This window comes from Pseudozyma hubeiensis, assembly GCF_000403515.1.
Source record: "Pseudozyma hubeiensis SY62 DNA, scaffold: PHS37, whole genome shotgun sequence".
Classification (NCBI taxonomy): Eukaryota; Fungi; Basidiomycota; class Ustilaginomycetes; order Ustilaginales; family Ustilaginaceae; genus Pseudozyma; species Pseudozyma hubeiensis.
The window spans coordinates 42,473-55,999 of NW_012133819.1; the positions used below are offsets into that span (position 1 = coordinate 42,473).

General features: G+C 55.5%; 6 protein-coding genes across 6 annotated transcripts; 4 read left to right on the forward strand and 2 right to left on the reverse strand.

Moving 5' to 3' along the window:
• Positions 1-832: 832 nt before the first annotated feature.
• PHSY_003604 (hypothetical protein) lies at positions 833-2,002 on the forward strand (the record flags this gene model as incomplete). Its single annotated transcript, XM_012334222.1, has 1 exon — positions 833-2,002. One exon carries the CDS (start codon positions 833-835, stop codon positions 2,000-2,002), a length of 1,170 nt encoding a protein of 389 aa, XP_012189612.1.
• Positions 2,003-2,571: 569 nt separating this feature from the next.
• PHSY_003605 (hypothetical protein) lies at positions 2,572-3,984 on the forward strand (the record flags this gene model as incomplete). The annotated part of the gene is made up of 3 exons (XM_012334223.1): positions 2,572-2,618; positions 2,881-3,034; positions 3,151-3,984. The coding sequence occupies 3 exons, from the start codon at positions 2,572-2,574 to the stop codon at positions 3,982-3,984; spliced, it is 1,035 nt and encodes a 344-aa protein (XP_012189613.1).
• A 683-nt stretch (positions 3,985-4,667) lies between these two features.
• On the reverse strand, positions 4,668-7,094 carry PHSY_003606 (hydrophobin; the record flags this gene model as incomplete). The annotated part of the gene is made up of 1 exon (XM_012334224.1): positions 4,668-7,094. One exon carries the CDS (start codon positions 7,092-7,094, stop codon positions 4,668-4,670), a length of 2,427 nt encoding a protein of 808 aa, XP_012189614.1.
• A 267-nt stretch (positions 7,095-7,361) lies between these two features.
• Positions 7,362-8,084, forward strand: PHSY_003607 (hypothetical protein; the record flags this gene model as incomplete). Its single annotated transcript, XM_012334225.1, has 2 exons — positions 7,362-7,443; positions 7,966-8,084. 2 exons carry the CDS (start codon positions 7,362-7,364, stop codon positions 8,082-8,084), a joined length of 201 nt encoding a protein of 66 aa, XP_012189615.1.
• A 56-nt stretch (positions 8,085-8,140) lies between these two features.
• PHSY_003608 (hypothetical protein) lies at positions 8,141-8,506 on the forward strand (the record flags this gene model as incomplete). The annotated part of the gene is made up of 1 exon (XM_012334226.1): positions 8,141-8,506. One exon carries the CDS (start codon positions 8,141-8,143, stop codon positions 8,504-8,506), a length of 366 nt encoding a protein of 121 aa, XP_012189616.1.
• Positions 8,507-10,942: 2,436 nt separating this feature from the next.
• Positions 10,943-13,263, reverse strand: PHSY_003609 (hypothetical protein; the record flags this gene model as incomplete). The annotated part of the gene is made up of 2 exons (XM_012334227.1): positions 10,943-12,282; positions 12,744-13,263. 2 exons carry the CDS (start codon positions 13,261-13,263, stop codon positions 10,943-10,945), a joined length of 1,860 nt encoding a protein of 619 aa, XP_012189617.1.
• Positions 13,264-13,527: the final 264 nt, after the last annotated feature.

Below are 13,527 nucleotides of genomic sequence, written 5' to 3' on the forward strand. Positions count from 1 at the left end.
CAAGGCGTCAATCGAGAGTCAGCGCTTTGACCGCGACGAGCAAGTCCGACTTACCTCAGGTATTCCCAACAGTACAAAGTTGCCGCAACAATGGCAACATCATTCGAGAATATCTGCGATACAAGAACATCGGCATGCAACAGGAAGGGGTCAGTGCACCGCACAGCGGGAATCGAACGCGACGCTAGATGGCTTCTTACATCGTGAGAGGAGTAAGGTGGAATGACAATATCGCCTATTGATGGGTCGCCTCCGCTGGAGGCTGAATTTCCGGACATGCTGTTATCATCCTTGACCGTCCAGTTCGATGGCGTTGCGTGCGACTTTGATTCGGCGATCGAGGCAGCACCCAAATGGTGGTCGGCATCAAAAGCGCGGAAATGCTGGCGCTGCAGCTTCCAGCGGATGAAGAGGCTCGAGAGCTTCCCAAGCCTGAGCTCAGCAATTAGACGGCGTCAAATGAAGCACTCGAGCCAACCCACAGACCTTTGACAACGCCCAAGGCGAACGTCGAAGCCTAAAAGGATACCAGAAGAACAATGCCATTCAGCTCGCCTGCAGATTCCGCCCACGACACTCGTGCACAGTCCCTTCTCCTGCATGAACGTTCTCGGTTGGCGATCCCACCCATGCTGTCTAGGCACGCAGTACAGTGTAGGGAGCAGTCCCTTCTCTTTAGAAATCCGCTTCATCTGGTTCTCCCTCCTTGCACTCAGCCTTGCTTCCCCTGGCAAGCTTTCAACCTTTCCTGCTCATCCGAGTTTGTTTTGCAAGACCATTGTTTTGCAAGACCAATCCTTCGTGACGCTTCGCTCAGATCTAACTCGCAAACATGTCGTGGCTCTTCAACCGGTCGCGCAATGCAAGCGGTGCAATCAGAGAGAGCTCGGAGGAAGACGACGGACCACCTGCCACGGGAACGGTCGCAGAAGTTGTCCTGCCCGAGACTTCATCGACCCTAATCGAGACAATCCATCCTTCAAGTCTGTGCACGGGACGAAAACGAGCACTCTCAGTTGCATCGATCTCCTCCTCAAGCGAGCAAGGCGAGGCTCCTGAGCAGGACTCCGAATTGATCATGGTGAAGAAGGAAGACCCGTACGGCATCAGTGATCCTGAAGACGAAGAGGATGACGGCGATGACGACACCTCCACCTCGATTTCCGAGGAGGAAGACAGCGGCGACAACTACGAGGATGAGGACCGGAGCCCTTCTGGTAAAGCTTCCCGGAAGAAGAGCCGCAAGAGAGCTTCGAAGTTGGCGGCTGGCTCGTCAGCGTTCGTCAAGCACGAGGGCGTCAAGACCACGACTAGGCCAGAGAAAGGATCGTACCTCTGGCAACGCTGGACCAGCGAGGAGGATGCGCATCAAGCACTCAAGAACTGGGCGTTGCAGAAAGGCTTCCGAGTGAACGTGTGTCGCAACAAAACAAAGTCGGCGCCGTACTTGAGATGCCCTTGCAGCAAGACGTCAACAAATTGTCCGTTCAGCGCCAAGTTCGAGTATCGTAAGGCGGATTCGACGTACAAGTTGTGGATCCTCAAAGAATTTCACAACCATAAACTTATGGGTCCGATCTCGTCTTCGGCTGGTCGCAATGGTGCATTCACAGAAGCAACGCCGCCCCCACCATTTGCCTTTCCGCCGAGTCCTGGACCATCCAACGCCTCCTTCCCGGTGCGATATCACGACTTTCCCGAGATGTCCAATAATCGTCCAACTGCCAGCCCCTCTGTCATCAAGCGGGATCGAGACTTTTCCGTCGGTCAATCAGCCTTCACTGGGTTGGGCAGTCACGACTCCCCTCTCTTTCTCGACGATGACGTCTGGGATCAAGGTCAGCAAGGGTCGACATCGTTTCTCGATGTGATGAGCTCATTGGCCAGCTTTCCTTATCAAGATCTTTCCAAGGCAGTGGATCGACTCACGGCAGAAGAGCGACTGCAACTGTTCGTGCGCACAAAGAAGCTCAACGAGCTGCTGGAAAGGAGTGGCCTTTGACCCAAAAAGCTTGGCGGGCGGTAGGATCGATCTGCAGGTAGACAGCTACATCTGGTCAAGGTTATATTTGGCACGCCTCAGAGAAATGCTTTTTGGGCGAGCACGAAGCGTGACTCATTCAGGAATCAAGTGATCGTCCTTGTTGTAATTCAGCATCTCGAACAAGCTCTTTGTGATTGAGTGCGCGGTGACTCTTGTGCTCTTGCCATCGCTTGACTTTGCAGCATAAGAGGGCACGGCGAGAGGCGATGGGAGATAGGAAAGAGGCTGCGCTCGAAAGTTTGAAGCAGACGGTTTTATGGCCAGAGTGACAAGAGAAGAGGCGCAGAGAACCCAATTGTCAGAGACTGAGCTAAATTAAAGAAGACCCAACGGTTTGCGAAGAAAGCAACCTCGGTTGTGGGCTATTGGGCGAGAAGGAACTCCCGTATCGCAAGGATGTTGAGTGTTCTTGTGCCTTCGACACTCCTGCGCGCACAAATAAGCTGAGTACTTTGCCCTAACCCTCTGCCCCGAAGCTTATTTGCACCTACTACAGCCACGATGTGTAGGCTCGGGAAGCGCCCGGAATGCCTATCGGAACCCAAGTGGAGCTGCGACCAGAATCCAAGCTGAGGTGCGGCCAGAACGTCGTCTGTCGCCAAATGTGTCGCAAACCTGATCAGCTTAAACTAGCAGCTCAAAAAACCGTAGGCTCTGCTGTGATGCCTGTCCGTTTCTTCTCTTCTTGACCAGAACTGGTCCATTGCGCAGATAAAGGAGCCTTCTGGCGCTGAAGGGCAGAAGCATATAAGGTCATTCCAAGCTGAGCGCGCCTCAAATTTGACCGTCTCATACCTGCCTTTCGGATCAACATTTGGGGCACACACCCTCTACAGACGTACTGCCAGTTCGTCCATCAAGTCAAGCATGGTTGAGCGTCTCTCCTCCCGAAGTTCTACCACCCCCTTCCTCTCCGACCGTCCTACCGTGGCGGCAGCAAGTGAACAAGCAAGGAACAGCCCTGACTTTGACGAAGAGCTCCCTGATAACGTCAGTGACGATCCTACCTGGAAGCCCGGGGGCACGGCGCGTAGCTTGCGAAGGAACGCGTCTCGAGACAGGTTGCTTTCTCCTTCTGTTCGAACTCCCGCTGATCATCGAAACAGCGTCCACGAGACCTCTCTGCCGGTACCAAGCCATCTGCTGTCCCTTACAACACTAAGGACGAAGCCAAGCGAGCTTTGTGTGGCTGGGCGGAGCAAAACGGATTCAAATTAGGAGAAGCACGCGGTACTGCGAACTTTGCGTACCTGAAATGTACCCAAGATTGGAACTTTCTGCCCCGTCCTCTGTGCAAGTATCAGATCGGACTCAAGATGGACGCTGATGGAAGATGGAAAGTTCGTGTCTCGAGCGACGTTCACAACCATTCCATTGCGATCAACAACCCTTCCGATCGGGACCTTGGCCAACCCGGACCCTCAACGGCCCGGTCGAACAACTCTCCGGTCTCCGGCCTTCATCGCGAACAGCAGTCGCAGCCGCAAGTCGAAGTCCAGCATCAGCTCAATCAACCACAACAGCAGCAGCGAGAGCAGGCGTTGTCGCAGCAGCAAACGCACGGTCACTTGCAGCGTCAACAAGCATCGCTCCTTCGAGTGCAGCAGCAGCCGTCAGCGCAAGGACAACAATCATCAAGCCGCAGCAAGCGTCCGCGTTTCGACTCAGATCACGTCCAGCCAGTTCAAATCTTCGGTCATACATTCACAGCTGTGGCCAGGTCGGAACTGCAAGCCTCTGCTTCCAGCATTGCCGCCAATGACCGGCTTCAGCCTCGACAGCAGGTGAATCACGTCGTCACCAGCCGTTCCTTCCCTGGCATCGACATTGACAGGCTTCAAGAGACAGCCTCTGGTCTCGGTCTACGAGAGCTAGTCGAGCTCTCTGCTCTGATCAAGTATGCGGACAAGCTGATCGAGCGACATCTGCGTGGTCTGTAGGCGCAAAACATGATCAACCGGTGCTCCAGGCCCGCGAAGACCCGACCGCGGCTTGCACGACTCCCAAGTTTCTCCGAACATCAGAACAGCGTACCATGTATTCCAAAAAAGCGAAATACGCGACAAGATGACTGAACAGCAAGGTACATCACGAGCGATGCTCATAATCGTTCGGAACGTCGTCACCGTGTGTGTGAAGATCCTGACCCTAACCCTAGACACAATTGTCTCATTCACAAACGTACGGCGATGAAAGCGTAAAGACCGGTGTATTAGAGAAATCAGGGATAAACACGAGAGCAAGATGCAATGCGACTGCCTCAACACTTTCCAATTCTCACCGCCAAAAAGGCTGAGAGCTGGATAGGAGGTCGAAAGTCTGACATCGAACTGGACGGTGGGGGAATCGACGCTTGTGGAAACATGAGAGAGAGGGGGAAGAAGAACAAAAAGACGATCCTGGGAGGAGAAAAGCTTTTCGTCTGGACGCTAGTGTGTGATGGATGATGATGATGATGTTGCTGCTGCTGCTAGTATGAACGACCTGACCGAAAAGATGTGATTTTTTCCAAGACCTTGAAAAGAGAGACAAAGACCAGTTTGTCCCCGAATGCGAAGCGAAAAGTTATGCCCCTGAATGAGCCTATGCCAATGATACGAATGCAATACTACCCCAAAGATTTTTAGTTGATGGGGATCGAAGTGCATCCGATGTTGACAAGACCATCTTGGCTAACGTTTGTGCAGCATACGGGGGTGGCCTTGCAGATGCTTTGAAGTGAAACGCCGAGAACGGGGATCTGCTGGCAGTTGAGGCCGATGTCTCCAGCCAAGTTGTTGAAGCCGAGAAGACCTGCGAGAGTTTTCTTCTTGCTTTCGTCGTTGATAACTTGGCTGCAGCATTTGGCCTCGCCTACGGAGCACTGACCGTTGTTGTTGTGCTCGCTCGAAGAAGAGGTACGAGGACGGGGACGTTGACCACGACCATCGAGCGACGGTGTGCGCTTGGCCATGGCTTCGTCCTCCTCCGCTGCGTAACGCTTGACGAGGTTCTTGAGCAGATCCTGGTTGGCCACAGGAACAGAGATTCCGCTGGCAGCGCCTTTGAGCAGGGAAGCGGGATCAACACCGTCCCTCTTGTGCGTAAAGTGTTCGGCGGTTCCCGTCAAGGCATCGACGTGGTGTGTCTTGTCTCCGGTGTTGGTCTTGTCCAAAACCTTCTGAATGGCATCGATCGCGGTCTGCAGGGATTCGTATTGCTTTACATCCAGCGCTCGGCGGGAGTTCGCGCTGTTGACAATATCGGATAGGGCGGAAAGGGTGGCTTGAGCAGGTGCTACTTGGTTGACGTTTTTCTTAGAATCGATCTCACCTCGTCGGGTCAACTTCTGTCCACCAACAACCTGGGACAGAGCAGCTGCCACCGCCTGGACAGGAACCACCTGGTTGTCGTTGTCAATGCCCTCACCACGCTTGGTAGCGTGCTGGCCGTTCGCGACTTGAGAGAGGGCGGCGATGGTGGCCTCGATGGGAAGGAACTGAGCGCTGTTGTCGACGGCGATCGATCGCTCGGCCTTCTGGCTGTTGAGAACTTGGGAGAGAGCAGCAAGAGTGGCCTCGATGGGAAGAACCTGGTTGGTGTTGTCGACGACGTTGTCGTGACGCTTGGTAGCCTTCTGGCTGTTGATCACCTGGGACAGAGCGGCAGCAGTGGCCTGGATGGGAAGGACCTGGTTGGTGTTGTCGACACTGTGGAACTCAGGAGCCTTACGCGAGACCTTCTGGATGTTCTCGACATCCGAAAGAAGAGCAGCAGTGGCCTGGATGGGAAGGACCTGGTTGGTGTTGTCGACACTGTGGAACTCAGGAGCCTTACGCGAGACCTTCTGGATGTTCTCGACATCCGAAAGAAGAGCAGCGGTAGCCTGGATGGGCAGCACCTGGTTCGAGTTCTTGAACTCGGGCGCCTTGCGCTTCTCGACAGTCTGGCCGTTCAGCACCTGAGAGAGACCAGCGAGAGTGCCCTGGACAGGGACCACCTGGTTGTTGTTCTCAACCTTGTGCTCGTGCTCCCAGCGCTTGGAGGCGGTCTGGAGGTTGGCGACCTCCGAGAGAAGGGCGGCAGTGGCCTGGATGGGCAGCACCTGGTTGGTGTTGTCAACCTCGTTGAGCGAGGGAGCCTTGCGAGCGTGGACTTTCTGCAGGTTGCCGACCTCGGAAAGGAGAGCAGCAGTGGCCTGGATAGGAAGAACCTGGTTGGAGTTCTCAACGCCTTCACCGCGCTTGGTGGCGTGTTGTCCGTTGGCAACAGCGGAGAGGGCAGCAATGGTAGCCTCGATGGGAACGAATTGAGCGCTGTTCTTGACATCAATGGAACGCTCAGCCTTCTGAGCGTTGAGCACCTGGGAGAGAGCAGCAATGGTGGCCTCGACAGGGACAAACTGCGACGAGTTGTCGACACCAATGGATCGCTTGGTAGCCTTCTGGCCGTTAAGAACCTGCGAGAGCGCAGCGATGGTAGCCTCGACGGGGACGAACTGAGCCGAGTTGTCGACGCCGACGGCGCGCTTGGCGGCCGACTTCTGACCGTTGGCAACAGAGGAGAGGGCAGCGAGGGTAGCCTCGATGGGGATGATCTGGTTGTTGTTCTTGACAATGTTGTCACGCTTCAGCGCCTTCTGCTCGTTGAGCACCTGGGAGAGGGCGGCGATGGTGGCCTCCACAGGAACGAACTGCGACGAGTTGTCGACACCGATGGATCGCTTGGTAGCCTTCTGGCCGTTCAGGGCGGCAGAGAGAGCAGCGATGGTTCCCTCGACAGGAACAAACTGGGCAGAGTTGTCGACACCGATGGATCGCTTGGTAGCCTTCTGGCCGTTCAGGGCGGCAGAGAGAGCAGCGATGGTTCCCTCGGCGGGGACAAACTGGGCAGAGTTGTCGAGACCGATGGAGCGCTCGGCGTGCTGGCCGTTAACGACCTGCGAGAGGGCAGCGCCAGTGAGCTGAACGGGGAGCACCTGGTTGGTGTTGTCCACACCCTCATGGGCAAGGACGGGGCCAGAGAAGGCAGAGACAGCTGCCACAGCAGCAAGGAACTGAAGGTACTTCATTGTTGTCGACAAGGATACTTTGGTCCGATTGAAAGGCTGGATTAGGGCAGGTTTGTGTGGACGAGAGTTAGAAGCCGAAAGGCGGTAAAGGGATTGTTTGGTGGGGAAGGGGGAGCAGCAAAGGGGAGAGGGGGCAGCAGCAGCAGGGACAGGGTCGAGAGGTAGGGAGAAACTAGCTTGAGGGATCAACGCTGATGTCGTCGAAGTGAGAGAGATTTATATATACCTGGTATGGCGAGATCAATACGCGAGGTGTCCGGAACTGGAATGGACATCGAGAGCAATGTAGCCTTGTTCTGCCCCCCCTCGCAAGCCTGTATAGACGATGACTGTGTCAAAACAACGTCAGGTACCGAGAATAGAGAAAGTTGTTTTGACAAGTCGTGGACCTTTGTGCGAGGCAGAAGCGGCGATCAATACATCCGGGCATCGCATCTGAGGTGCAGAAAGCAGCTCGCCTAAGACAAGCCACGTTGGATGAGGACTCTCACTGGCATGTTAGAGGCAGCCAAGATCGGCGTCAGCGATACGAAGAGAGAGAGAGAGAGAGACGACGGAAGAGTCAACGCATTGAGAGGAAGGGCTGCAGCTCACAGAGGGAAGGATGTGCAGGAGATTCCAAACGAGCAGGCGGGTGCATCGCGGAAATGAGGCCGACGGGAAGGCGCAGTCCAATGTACAGAAGGATGCGTGCAAAAGACGGGAAGCGAGACTGGTGACGTCTTTGGTTGGGATGACACAAGTATGCAGCCCGGGCGATCTTCGTTAAGCACCATAGGAATGGTCCATTGAGATATGTCCGGTGAGCGGAGCGGCCTCTGCACCAGGTGCCAAGGCTGTGTTCTCGTCGGATCATCTGGGGTCTCTTCAGCAAGCTGCGAGACCGCTCGTAACTACCGCTTTGCTCCTGCCGAGCCCTCTGCATTGGAACGAAAAGGAAACCATCAATACAGAACATTGTCAGCTTCACTGGACTCGCGGCCGTCATAAGTCGATGGGCGAAAGGGACCTGAGTCTGCAACTCCTTAGAGCAGCAGCCGAATCGAATGGGCACATTGAGGCCTGTTGGACACTCTGTGGACGAGAGCGGACCAAAGGCTCATGTCAAAAAGAACCGCATCTGTGCATATCTTGTATGCATGATTGTGGCGTTTGGACATGCAGCATCGATCGAGCTCGAGATGCGTCGTGGGGAGCGGTGCAACGCACAATTCGCCGATGTAATCATGACAGAGGCGAAGTACCGAAGAATGCTAGGCGCAAGAAGGAGAACGCTTTCAGAGAGGCAAGTCGTGAGCAGCCATAGGGCGGGACGCAACCGAAGCGTGCAGAATAAGCTCTTGCCGCATACAACTTGGTGCAGGGGACAGAAGTATCAAACCATGATCGACAGCGCTGATCATGGCGCATGATCTGCATAGACCACGGCGGAAGAAGGCCACAAGAGCCAGTGAATATGCAGGTGGCTTGGAAATGTCGAACAGCTGACATTGACCTATTGCGTCTGTCTCAAACAATGTCGAGACTGGCACGCAGAAACGCATAACGTGGCTGCGTTTGGATAGGTTTGCATCGAAGGAGGTGAGATGCAGGTATTGACGAGCTCTACGGGGAGCAATTTCTCGCACTAGAGATGGCGATGTCCAGCAGAGCGCCGAAGGTTGATGCAGGACTGGCATGAGGGATTTGACATCCAACGATGCGGGGACGACGAAAGACCGCTCGAGTTAGGTGCAGACAGCCAGCTGCAGTCGAGGCGACGAGAGAGCACTGTAAAGGTGAGGCGGAGCAAGTGACAGACACGGGACTGACAAGCGGAAATGTGCGTGGTTCGGATTGCAGAAGCGCACCAAAAGCCCGTCAGCCAGGCGAGCAGTTTAGTGGTCGTGTCTGGTACGGTCTTGTTTGCGGCTGGGAGTTTGTCCTCAAAGTCGGAGCTTTCCAAAGGATTGGGACGCGCTAGGGAAGAGCCGAGGGTGCGGAGCGGAACCACATCAGCGGAATGCAGACTAAATTCCTACGTCCAAATCCTTTGATCTTTGTTTGACAGCTGTGCACCCCACACGTCGAGATCCACTTTTTCAATTCCACCACCTACTGCAGCACAGCCGACGCGCAGCATTGCAATTGCCCGTTGTCATTCCAAATGCCTCTCTCCTTGCTGTTCTCGAGACCGGCACCCCACAAAGAGCTTCAGTTGCTGTCTGGCTCACATCCGAACCAGTGATCTTCCTTTGGGTATTCAGTCGCGTGCGAAGGTCGCGGCCGAATGACGGCAGCTACACGCTCCACAGGCGTGGTAACGGCAGAATCGATGAAGCAAGCAAGCAGCGTCAAAATACGTCCGGCCGGGGCGAGAAAGGAAATGTCTGTACCGCAGGCTGGTTCTGACGTGACATCGGGACACTGGCCAACCGAGGTTTCGAGTCGAAGCGGCTCGACCCAAGCAAGTGGCTTATAGGAGCCTGGAATGTGGAATGCAGCACGCGTCCGTACTCTGAGCCCGCGGGAGGAAAAACTCGTCACGTCAAATTGTGCGCGTTGCTTTGACAAATGAGCGAGAAGGAAGATGGCTTTCAGACGCGGAATGTGAGTTGCTTCCTGCTCTTACGCATCAACAGCTGCATCGCGAAATGGCCGTCACATCTGTCACTCTTCGCCGATGCGAGACGTTGTGAAGCGATTCACGAGACCGCCGATCGACAGAGCGAGCTTGTCGGAGACCAAAGCGTCCGTCTCGACTCTTGGCGCGATCTAGTCGGCCAAGACCGTAAGAAGCTTCTTTCTTCCTTTTGTACGCAATTAGTGGCGGCCACAGTGCAATGCGGAACGTCACCCTCTCCGGCGCCTGGCCTTCCGACCGTAGTTCGCTCACCTTCACATCTGATTGGGAGCGGTCCCACAGCCTGATCAAATCGACTATGGCTTAGCTTTGGCGTCAATTCGAAGCGTGTTCGACGGAAGCGTCCAAGAATTGTCAGCCGCTTTGTCTTGGCTTGCTCCTTCACGCCACCTGTTTCGCATCTCTTCTGTTTGCCATCGTACCGTATTCCGATACGGCGGGGCGTTGGTGCGAGCTTGTTTGCCAATCTGATAGACGAGTCCAGATGAGTCTCGTTGAGAAGCTACGCGATCATGTGATCTCGGCTGACGAGCCAAGACAAGCCGCGGCGAGCCTACTGCGAAGGATCGAGGGCGAAAGAGATATTTTTGAAGCCACACTTCTCCACTCTCTTTATCTTGATCCGTAACGAGACAAAACCAGGGAAAGCCGATCGTCCCAGCACTGAAACCGATGTCGATTCTGATGCGGCACGCTTGCAATGTGATCGCATCCGCTTGCGAACCCTCGCTCGGGAACGACTCGGCAATCCCGTAGTGCTGTCCTCGTCCGTTTGGAATTGGAGTGGAACTGCATCGATGCCAAAGTCATGTCTCACGCGCTGTCCACGTTTTCTATCTTTGCAACTCTTGCTCTGGCTGTCGGATCAGCCGAAGTCGCTTGATCCGACAGTGCAGTCACACAACTCGCCGCATCAAGACTAGGCGGTTTGATCACAGCTCGGTCAAACTCAGCCCACCTACTCAATACAGACAAACCCACTGATCTCAAGGACATAGAACGGGAAAAGATATTGCAGAAAAAGTGGAATATGCGTACATGAGTCGGATGGATGGATAGGGAATCTGGTGAGCACGGATCGCCACGACTGTAACAGCCGTTGACGATCCTCGAGAGTTCCTTTTTTGGGGTTTAGGGCTGCGCACTCAAGAAGCGTGCGAGATGAGGTGACAATGCATCGACGACCGATCAAGACAAAAGCAGAGACTGCTGCTGCTGTTGCTGCTTAACGACCACCGAAAGCCTTCTGCATGGAGCGCTTGAGGCGCAGCGAAGCACGACGGTACTCGTCGGCCGAAGCGTCCTGCACCTCGAGGATCTCGAGAGCCTTGGTGAGCTCCTGCTCGATCTGGATCTTGGCGGGGCGCTTGAGGTTGGCGGCGGGACTCGAGATGGTCTCCTCGACCGAGTGAACGTAAGCCTCGAGGTCGTTCTTGGCGTCGTGCTTGGCGGTGAAGTCCTTGTCGGCCTTGGAGAAGGTCTCGGCATCCTTGATCATCTGCTCAATCTCGTTGGAGCTCAAACGGCCGACCGAGTTGGTGATGGTGATGTTGGCCTTGCGGCCGGTGATCTTCTCCTGGGCAGAGACCTTGAGCAGACCGTTGGCGTCGATCTCGAAGGTGGTCAAGAGCTCGGCCTGGCCACGGGGCTGAGGGGGGATACCAGTCAGCTCGAACTCACCAAGGAGACGGTTGTCCTTGCACTGAGTTCGCTCACCCTCGTAAACGGGGAAGGTGACCTGGGTCTGGTTGTCCTCGACGGTGGTGAAGACTCGCGTCTTGTTGCATGGGATGGGGGTGTTACGGGGAACAACGACACCGAACACGTCACCCTGCATGGCAACACCGAGCGAAAGAGGGGCGACATCGAGAAGGAGCAGGTCGGCGGTCTTGTCGCTGGTCTGGTTGGTGAGAACGGCGGCCTGGACGGCGGCACCGTAGGCGACAGCCTCGTCGGGGTTGATCGACTTGTTGAGCTGACGGCCACCGAAGAACTCGGAGATGAGCGACTGGATCTTGGGGATACGGGTGGAACCACCGACAAGCACAATGTCGTCAACCTTGTCAGCGGGGATCTTGGAGTCCTTGAGCACCTTGGCGACGGGGTCGATGGTGCCCTTGAAGGCGGCGGCGTTGATCTCCTCGAAACGGGCACGGGTGATGTTGGCCTGGAAGTCGACACCCTGGAAGAGCGAGTCGACCTCGACGGTGGTCTGGGTGACCGACGAAAGAGTGCGCTTGGCACGCTCACAGGCCGATCGCAGACGGCGGATGGCACGCGGGTCTTCGGAGATGTCGAGCTTGTTCTTGCGCTCGAATTCCTTCTTGAAGTGGTCAAGGAGGGCGTTGTCGAAGTCCTCACCACCAAGGTGGGTGTCACCAGCGGTGGCCTTGACGGCGAAGACACCACCAGTGATGTTGAGGAGCGAAACATCGAAAGTTCCTCCACCAAGATCGTAGATAAGGACGTTCTTCTCAGTGGACGACTTGGAGTCGAGACCGTAGGCGATGGCAGCAGCGGTGGGCTCGTTGATGATACGGAGAACATCGAGACCGGCGATGGAACCTGTTCAGTGCGGAGGACGCGATGCAGAAGCGGAACGGAAGGAGGTGGGTCAGTGACAATGGCTCTTGGAGGTGTTGAAGATTAGCGAGTCTCTACGTCGGATCTGCCGCTGGTGCTGATGTGATGCTGCTGCTGGATAGATCCTCGCTACTGGAGGCCCGCCATCGTGTCCGACGTCCCTGTCCCGTGCCGCTTTGGTGGACGACTTTAACTTGCTGATGACGAAATGCGCTCAGCTAGCCGTTCTTAGTAAAAAAATTTGCTTCCGCAACGCTGGAGAGCCTCGGAATTAGCATGGAATAAATTTGTATCATCGCTGCGCAATCGTGTTCCCGTCCATCCCGGGGTGCATTCGGAACTCCTTTCCAGCTTCCTTTTCCTCTTCCTTTGCAGATCAAAATGGGCAGCAGCGGCGGATGTCGATGTGGAGTCGTCGAGAGGTGACAAAGTGAAATACATACCAGCATCCTTGGTGGCGAGACGCTGCGAGTCGTTGAAGTAAGCGGGGACGGTGATGACAGCCTTCTTGACCTCCTTGCCAATCTTGGCCTCGGCGATCTCCTTCATCTTGGTGAGGACCATGGAGGAGATCTCCTGGGGAGAGAACTGCTTCTTCTCGCCGAGGTAGGTGACCTCGATGAAGGGGGAGCCGTCCTTGTCAATGACGGTGAAGGGCCAGTGCTGCATGTCCTTCTTGACGTCAGGGTCGTCGTATCGGCGACCGATGAGACGCTTGGCGTCGAACACGGTCTGCCTGGGGTTCATGGCGGCCTGGTTCTTGGCGGCATCACCGATGAGACGCTCGCTCTCGGTGAAAGCGACGTAGGAAGGGGTGGTGCGGTTGCCCTGGTCGTTGGCGATGATCTCGACACGCTCGTTGACCCACCAACCGACACAAGAGTAGGTGGTACCAAGGTCGATACCGATGGCGCCCTGGTAGACGGTCTCGTCGACGGGGGTAGCGGGAACCTCGCTGGACATATTGACGAAGTTTTTTTGGGGGGTGGTGAGGGGGAGAAATGGGTGATGGAGAGAGAGGAAAGGTGATGGCGACCAAGCCTCAGGAAAACCTGGCTTGCTCGCCGCCTGGCTCTCAGCTGTGCAGAGCAGAATCGGTCCATGGCTACTCAACGCACTGCAAATTTGCTTGCTGTGTCAAGGCCAAGCCTGCCTTCCTGTCTCGCACTGACTTGGTGGCACACAACCTGACTTCGAACGGGCCAGACAGACAAGTTTTTTTCTTCG